Below are 9,452 nucleotides of genomic sequence, written 5' to 3' on the forward strand. Positions count from 1 at the left end.
AGGACTGACAGGGCAGGAGAACAAGAACCTTATAAACTACTTCAGCACTTCTGGATCAAGTATTTGTAAAGCCAATGCTGTAAAGCACATGACTGACAGGAATTGAAATACTAATTTCCGTGACTTTAAGTGAAGAACTTTTGTTACTACTTTTGCCTGCTCAAATAGAACACATTAGCCTATTAGTGAAGAATAAAAAGAAAATACCTATATTACTAAAAAGAGCGCATGAATATTTTTGAAAAGATAATTTCAGGCTTATTACATTTTCCTCTCTCATGTCTACTTTTTAGAATCACAGAATGGCCTGGGTTGCAAAAGGACCACAATGATCATCGAGTTTCAACCCCCCTGCTGTGTGCAGCATCGCCAATCACCAGACCAGGCTGCCCAGAGCCACATCCAGCCTGACCTTTAATGCCTCCAGGGATGGGGCATCCACAGCCTTCTTGGACAACAAGGATTGACTTCCTTCATGAAAAACTACAGCAAGTATTTCCCATGCAAACATGGGTATCTCTGAAAGCTAGAAAAGGTTGTTCTGCTACTTTTCTTATACCCTAATAAAGCTTTTGGGGCTAAAAAAGACCCTCGTTTTAATTTCAAAGATGAAATTAAATATCTAAATATTTTAGAAGACAGAGGTTTTAAAATACAGCATTTCCAAAATTCAGTTTCATTCATTATCAAAAGATCTCACATCGAGGACTCTACTCCTTGCCTCTACAAAATTTATTTTTCATGGTACGTTACTAATGAATTTTTATTATTTATTTTTTGTTTTTAATAATATTGCACATAGCTACGTTTGTCATAATTAGAACATTACTAAACCTCAAATACCTTTTTGATGAAAAGAAACCTTTTTTAAAAACACAGCTAAACATTGTCATGAAAACACTCCCCACTTCCTTTTCTGATTCCTGTAGACCCTCGTTGAGTGAGTAAAGGTTTAACAATTTTAAGTGCACTGCAAACACTGCAAGATTTTTGACTAACCTGGCAAACATTTGATGTTGTTATAACTTTATCTGACGCCCTCAGGAAAAATGCACAGATTCCTGTGAAGTTCTGTGAAAAGCACAAAATACCAAAATACATAAAGATAAAAAGAATACTGGACTGAGCAGTCTAGTATCACATCTCTGATATGAAAATGCAGTTCAGGGAAAGCTTGTGAGCAAGACTTCTTCCTATGCTCCATTCCCTCACCACCTGCAATACCTGAGAGCTGCTGGATAACATGTTCCTGTCTAGTTATTTTAGCATCCATTTATGGACCTATTCACATTATTGTCTGTTTGTTGATTCTGTTGACATAAGTTCAGTAAAGAAAACTTAGCTTTCAAACATTTAGAATTCGTTTCATATATACTTAGACCAGAAGGAATCATCTTAAAATGGTGTTTTTCTTTTTCTTTAATGAACTGGAAGATTAATCCAAACTTCTGATTCGAATATTTTAAACGCAAATTTTCATCCTTTTTATGGACTGCAGTAATGTAAGTTTCAAATCAGTTCCACAAACCACGCTGATTTTTAATCTATTAAATAAAATGACTAAAAAAAAAATTGAAAAGCCCTTTCAATTGACTTGGCTCACAAACTGTTCAAAAGAATGAAGAGTCTTGTTTACAGCAAATACAATTCAATTGTACATCTTAATGTGTGTTATTCTTTGTTACACATTGAGCTGATTTTACACTATAGCACTGTGCTGGGCAGTATGTGCATGAGCTAACAGAACATCAAATGCTTTCTACTGGAAAAAGAGAACTCGTGAAAATATAATTTTGTGCAGAAAAATATCAACTTTGGTCTAATATTCTATTTTTCAGTAAGAAATCTCAAATAGAGATTCAGTGCCACTGAAATTTGAAATCTAGTTGTTTTCAATCTATTCAAGAATTGAAATGAAACAAGCCATTTCTCATTTTCATTGTTTATTATTTTTATTATCATTTTAAGGGTTAACCAATGAAAACTCTCCAGGTTTTCAGGGTGTGGTACTGTCATAGTTCTCTTGATGATGGGTTGCTTCAAAAATAGAAAAATTCATCCACATCTCATGATTATTCTTTTATTCTTCACTTCCTGTGAAAAATGACGAAGAAGCCCTTACATAGCAATACCAGAGAGTTATGCTAACATACTCTCCCATTATTCAAACAGTTCCCTCACCAATCCTCTGAAAGCTGGAAAGAATTCTGCAGCTTTTATAACAAACACATTAACGATGTTAATGTAAGCACAATAGGAAGACAAAACCAAAAAATCACCTCACTGCCTTATTCAAAGAAAACTGTAGATGGTTCATCTAATTGCTCCCAGAAGAAATCCGCGGAAAGAAAACAAATTAGAAATCCTAATGACACTCTTGAATAATACTTCAACGTTACATAATGATGCAGGTATAAGAACTAGAATTAAATAACTAATAAACATATTTTTGGGATAATGTGCAGTATTATTATGTTCTATTAAGATAAAGGAATAACACTACTGTCAGAGAGAACCACTACTATAGCACGAATACAAGGAAATACAAAAGCACTGAAAAGGTGGGATGCCACATTCGGCACACCAACAAAAATGTTGAGACCTGCAATTTTTAACAAGGTTTTATTTGACTTTCTCTCTTACGAGACAGCAAAATCCATCAGTACCACTTCTTTCCAGATCAGCTTCACTACATTCCAATCTCAGTTTAAGAAATGTGGGGAGAACATGAACTAAGTTCTCGAATACCGAACGTGAGTTATAAAAAGTTGCTTTAACACTGCAGAGCTATTACAGTAATCTACCCCTACCCCCATTTTCCTTTCCAATGTCAACTAAGGAATTTTTCAACCATACCTCTGTAGAACCCATGGTAAGAAATAACTTCTTCTGAAGGAAACTGTTGGTTGACCCATCTGACCTCAATGAAGCATGTGATGTTTGCTAGCAATTGGATTATAAATACAAGGTTAATACAATAAAAACTACCCTTATAGACATACATTATCATATTTGAATATGTGAATAATAACTAAGCTCACTGTGAATCAGTGTTACCCAGGCAGAAATTGTGAAGTTGGATTTATTTGGGGAATAAGCCTTGCATTAATTTGACTGCACCAAGTAAACAGTTTCCTCATCCTGCTATTTCAGAATAAATAAATAAATAAATAAATAAATAAATAAAATAATAGAGGGAAAAAAAATAAGAAAATATATAATGAAAGCAAATATGAAGTGTTTAATGGAGCAGTTTCCTCCATGGAAACAAACTAGATGTCTCACAGAAAGAGTCATGTGACTAGTCTGCAAGGTCTAACTGTGAGCAAGATTTTGGAGGAACTCCATAAATTGGATCCTGCCAACAACATGGATAAATTTTGTTTTATGCCTGCATCTCTAATCACGTATCATAATGAAGAACCTTCTTTCAGAGAAGTCGTGCCTCTCATATTTTGTTGGCCATTTCTATGATACTTTTTATGTAAACAAGAACAGTATAAAACAATGCCACAGGGCATTCTCCTGCTTACATACAGGTCAAGATGGCAGCATCTAAAGAATGAGGTTAAGATTATTTTCCATTTTCTTTGGCATAAAGAGAGAAAAAAAGTCTCTACTAAGATTTCCTGAATTATGCCACAGTTATATGATTAAAAAATAAATAAATAAATGCTATTTTTGCAGAAGTAATAATAGAAACATACCTGCAAGACTTCTTGGTAAAAGAACAGTAACTTTTTAAGTCCGTTAGGAGCAAAGAATTGTTCTATAAGTTGAAACTAAAAAGAAAATTACAACAGCATTAATTGTGAAGCAGTTTCAAAGAACTGGAAAATTTGGCAAGGTATTTAATACCAATAATTTAATGATAATAAATATTTACCTTGTCATCAGAAATAATGGCCTCCTCCACTTGCTGCTCACTTAAGTCTATTCCATCTGATAACCTTGATATCAAATACTTGTGTCTTTCATCTATCTGAGCTCTTCTCTCCTCTTTGGTGACTTTAGCTTGCTTAGCAAGCTCTTTCCTAGTTTCACTGGAAAGTACTATACTTTTCTTAGCAGTTGTCTAGAAAATAAAGGTTTGTTACAGAGTTTTCCCCACAGTTATTTTATATTGCATTTAAGGATAGTGGTTTTTATTGTTAATCTTTAAGGTGTTTTCTTAACTACTTCAAGCAGGATCAGTAAAAGATTATGTCAAAGGAAGAGAAAGCACAAATAAAAATCACTATTACTTATTAAAAATCACTAATAATTAACTTGTTAGTTCAAAATTACTTCCCAGCATACAGCTGTTACCACAGAAACTTCAGAACAGGACCTCAGAATCAAATATGGATCCTGACACTGTAATGGCTCTAATTCAAATCACAGCTTTATGAATCTAGCTTCAAAACTTCTAAATGCCCGTACTCCAGATCTGAGAACAGATCCACTCCTACCCTCTCAGCATTTTAACATACAGTATCAAGTTATTATTTCAGAAAGGAAAATAAAATGAATGCACTATAGAATCAGTCACCACTGGAACAAATAAATAATTGACATTTAATGTACGAAGTACATATAGCTAGTAGAAAAGTGGTAAAGAAGAAAATTTATGCAGACAAAAGGTTTTTTAAAGTCTTCATAACAGTGTGAACAGACTAAATATGCTAACTAATATTTTTAAAACAGCATTTAATCTTCGGAAGCTGTACAGAGAAGAAAAGATTTGGGTCAAAGCATCACTACGCTAAGCATTCCTCTTTGCACGTAGCTCCCAGTAATGCGAGTGCCTGGAATGCCTAGAGTGTTCTTGTAACTCACAGTCTTTAATGGAGAAAAACAATGACAAATTACTTCAGCTTTCCAGTACTCTCAATTGGGAACTACAGTTGAACAATCCTCTTCATAGAACAGAACTGTTTATAATCAATCAAACAAACAAACAAACCCAACACCTAAACATCAATCACTGTTGGTCAGTACCATTCTGATGTTTCCATAAGCCCCACCTTAGTTCCTTCTCCTCTACAGATTCCTGTCATATGTGTCAGTCTCTTATCATCTCTGGGCCTCATGCTAACAGCTGGATCTCTTGTGTTTGGCTTTTTTGAGGCAGTATTTAGTTTCTCTTTCCCCCAGGTCAAATGTTATTCAGCAAAAGCCAAAAAAATCCCACATTACATAATGTAAAATTATTATAGATAACAAGGATATACATGCTTATTGTTGTTAATTCTCTAAAAGCTTTACAGCAATGCAGCTTTTACTCTCTCTGGTGGCTGTTCTCTCTGGAAGAAGAAGAAGAAGCAGCTACCACATTTTAGAATATGTTTTACCTCTGATTCACAGCATAGGGGAGTGTAAGGGAAACAATTGTTCACAGCCTGAACCTCTGATTAACCATTTGAGGCAAGCAATGAGTGAGTCAGCTGTGGGAGCACAGGTGAAGGTAATTCAGCTGTGCTCCCAGAAGGGGTGGAGCTTGACTCCACCTCTCCCAGATCCCATTTAAGGGCTGACCACCACTAAGGTAGCATCTCTTTCTAAGATTGCAGCTTTGTGGAGTTTTTGTGGTGGGTCTTGACACTGGTGGGTACCTATCTTGAAGACCTCAGAGTTGGTGAGTCCTTTTCCTTAGTTACCCTCTGGCTATTTATTTCTGGCTATATTTGTACTATTTCAACTGTACATTATGCTTGTATTATTTCCACTGTACAGGGGAGAAAAACACTCTGATGCAGCATAAAATAAACTAACAATTGTGCTAGACTGTGACTGGATCCAGAAAGAATTAATATAATCTGAATTATTTCAGTTAATTAAGCCTGCTCAGAACTACGCGTGAAAAGGATTCAACTCCCTCCACAAATTAAGCCTGCTCATTTAAAGTAATGTGAGATATTAAGATGCTACTGATATGACATTATTCAAGTATTCTTAATATAAATCTTCATCTTAGCAAAGAAAAAAGATAACAAATAAATCTATAAAACAAAAGCACAATAACACATACTGAGAGCATAGAAAATAAATGGCCTACCACTATATGCTTTTGAGTGTTTCTACTTCCTTATAGTCAATAGATAAAGTGAACTCCAGTATAAGGCCAAACTTTGTTTAACTTTGTCAATGATAATTTCAAAAGCAACTTGTACAGGAGAAAATTTAACAGGCAAAAGGCAGCTGAGTCACCACCTCTATTAGAGTGAATACACTTGCCAGAGGAACAGAAGTCCAAGATGATCCTGTGACAGTAGATTCCAGCTCAGTGTTCCTTGTCTTTAGGACCCCTCCAAGTCTACGGTATTTACTTTTTGTGCCTAGAGAAAAAGAAGTGATGTAGAATATGTGAGCTTTAGTAGAAAATTTTAGAAACTGTTGGAGAATCTTTAAATGGCTTTTATCAATTGCAAAGAAAACCTAGAATACCTACTGATAGGGTATGGGGATATAACAAACAAGCCCAATAACTTAAGGTACTAGCTTGAAGAAATCTATTTCAGAAAAAATCACAGATTTAAATATTATCACTTTTCACACCTGCTATTCCCATCCAGTTATTCCTCCTCTATCTAAATTCAGATAGCCAGGCTCATGTGTAACAAACTTGCATTGCTTGTGCCTTTCTTGCAGTGAGAGGCCCAAAACTGGACACAGTACTCAAGGTGCAGCCTCACCAGAGCTGAGTACAGGGGGACAATCACTTCCCTGTTCCTGCTGGCAACACTGTTTCTGATGCAAGCCAGGAGACCATTCACCTTCTTGGCCACCTGGGCACACTGGTTAGCTTAAGTATTTCCCTGGTCTGGAAGAAGAGGATGAGGTTGGAGAGTTCTTAAGCAAAATGGACCTAAGACCATGAGTTACAGCCAGAAATACTGAAGGAGATGGTAATGTCCTTGAGGAGCCATGCTCAATAATCTTTGAGCTATTCAATCTATTATCACTGTTGATATTTTTGAGAAGAGATGTCATGCAATATGCCCCACTGTATACTATGCTATAGCGTATTACTAATTTTAATTCCAGAAAAATTGTTCTAATCCCATTACTATGATTCAACACTAGGAACTATGTTACAGGATTGGAGTTAGCACTACACTTGGCCCTACAAATATAAAAATATGCATATGCACATACTTAAATGTACTTATTCATAAAGCTGGATAGTGCATGTTGTGGTTTCTACACTGGGACATTCATAAATGCATGTATCCACTGAACCTATGTGAATAAGTGGTATATATTTATGATATTCCACTAAATAATCAGCTGCTCATATTGTTCCTGGATTTTATTTTATTTTTTTCTTATGATACAGGAAGTACCATAGAATCATAGAATGGCCTGGGTTGAAAAGGACCACAATGATCATGTAGCTTCAACCCCCTGCTGTGTGTAGGGTCACCAACCACCAGACCAGGCTGCCCAGAGCCACATCCAGCCTGGCCTTGAATGCCTCCAGGGATGGGGCATCCACAGCCTCCTTGGGCAACCTGTTCCAGTGTGTCACCACCCTCCATGTGACAAACTTCCTCCTAATATGTAACCTAAATATCCGCTGTCTCACTTTAAAGCCATTCCCCCTGTTCCTATTGCTGTCCATCCTCATAAACAGCTGTTCTCCCTCCTGTTTAAACACTCCTTTCAAATACTGGAAGGCCACAATGAGGTCTTCCCTGTGCCATCTCCAAAGCACTTACCATTACTCTCGCTTACCCTTTTTTAGAACAATGAGAGGTGGACAGAGTTCCGTGTCAGTGTTGGATGAGAGCAGCAATCTCCCCTGTTGCTTTGACTCCTGCTGCACAGGGAGATCAGGAGAGAAGTGCAGCTCATCTGTCCCCCTGAACTCAGCCTCATCTCCCACAGTCTCCTCCATCTCCAACGCCACTCAAGAACTGACCTATATCAATAAAACAGAAAATGACTGTGTAAAGCGATGCTGTCAACAACCAATCACACTGGCAGTATGTGTTATGATTGTTTCACCATCAGTCATAGAATCAGGGAGTCATTAAGGCTGGAAAAGACCTCTAAGATCATACAGTCCCTCCGTGCTCACTGCCCACATCCCTCAGTGCCACATCCACACGGTTCTGAACACCTGGAGGGACGGTGACCCCCCCACCTCCCTATGCAGCCTGTGCTTTTGCATCACCGCTCTTACACCCACCTCTGCCGGTCCCCCCGCTGCAGGCTATGTGCTGCTGAGCTCTGTGCTCGCTCCCAGCCCGGCACTGCCCTCAGCTGCTATGGCAACCCCTACACAAACGCAGCTGCCGGGCTGGGACACCATCGCACTGACTTGCGGAATCAAACTCCATAACCACGAAGTAGTTATAAAGCAGGTATGTTTAATGAGTGATGCGCATACACCCTGGTGCAAGGGGGATAGCTCCTCCAAACTTGCACACCGTAAGGAGAAAAGTGTGTTACAGATATAGGTCAAGCTAATACATAATCAATAGTCTCCTCCTCAGTTTGACTACGTATTCATTACATTCCCTATGGCCCCATTCCCTCATTCCCAGTGACCCCGTTCCCTGCGACCCTTGCCGTTGTTTTGGGGTGAAATTCTTCTGTTTTCTTCTTGGTGTTATCTGCTGTTATCATTCTCCCATGTCGGCATCATCTTGCCCGGGGGTATCTAATCCTTCTTCTTGTCAGAGGTCTCAGGACAATTTCTTCTTATCCTTATTGCCCTCTTCTCTGGTTTTCTTTTGACTAAGTGTCTGTAATTCCCTTTTTCCCTGCCCTTTTAAATGTAAACTATCTACAGTTACCCTTTGTCTTGGTTTCTGTGAAGCTCCCCTTTCCCTTTCTATAGCAAAGTGTTAGCTTGCCTCCATTTTGGGGCTTTGCTTTTTTTGGTTTCCCACCAAATTTCTGATTTAACTGCTCTCCTACATGTTTTATAGAGGCTTTATGTGACACAAAGTTGCAAACAAGCAGCAGCCCGGAGCCCACAGCAGACCCCAGCACAGCACAAGAGGGTTTTGCATTGCACAAAAGGAAAGCGACTCGTCCTGTTGGCTTTTGCATTTCATTTATTGAAGTGATGTGTAAAACCGAGTTCACCTCAAGACGCATTAACAACTGCTTCCCCAGCACCAGCAAACAACACCACGGACGTTCCCAACGTTTTGGATGTGGTGTTGAGGGATATGATTTAGTACTGGGAAGTATTGGTGATGGTTGGACTGGATGATCTTCTAGGTCTTTTCCAACCTTGATGAATCACAGAATGAATCACAGAATGACCCGGGTTGGAAGGGACCTCAAGGATCATGTAGTTCCAACCCCCCTGCCTGGCAGGGCCACCAAACATACACATTTACTAGATTAGGTTGCCCATGGCCCCGTCCAACCTGGCCTTGAACACCTCCAAGGACGCGGCATCCACAACCTCCCTGGGCAGCCTGTTCCAGGGCCTAACCACTCTCCTAGTGAAC

At 38.4% G+C, this 9,452-nt stretch overlaps 1 protein-coding gene across 1 annotated transcript in view; it reads right to left on the bottom strand.

Moving 5' to 3' along the window:
* LOC107309909 (dynein heavy chain 5, axonemal-like) overlaps positions 1-8,252 on the bottom strand; it is a 141,341-nt gene extending 133,089 nt beyond the window's left edge. The window contains exons 1-7 of the mRNA XM_015855081.2: positions 8,174-8,252; positions 7,717-7,903; positions 6,217-6,317; positions 3,887-4,075; positions 3,708-3,782; positions 2,857-2,943; positions 1,000-1,071 (exon numbers count right to left, since the gene is read on the bottom strand). Of these exons, the coding sequence (XP_015710567.1) occupies positions 1,000-1,071; positions 2,857-2,943; positions 3,708-3,782; positions 3,887-4,075; positions 6,217-6,317; positions 7,717-7,879 (687 nt within the window). The 5' untranslated portion in view covers positions 7,880-7,903; positions 8,174-8,252. The remainder of the gene's footprint in view (positions 1-999; positions 1,072-2,856; positions 2,944-3,707; positions 3,783-3,886; positions 4,076-6,216; positions 6,318-7,716; positions 7,904-8,173) is intronic.
* Positions 8,253-9,452: the final 1,200 nt, after the last annotated feature.

The sequence above is a fragment of the Coturnix japonica genome, chromosome 2 (genome assembly GCF_001577835.2).
Source record: "Coturnix japonica isolate 7356 chromosome 2, Coturnix japonica 2.1, whole genome shotgun sequence".
NCBI lineage: Eukaryota > Metazoa > Chordata > Aves > Galliformes > Phasianidae > Coturnix > Coturnix japonica.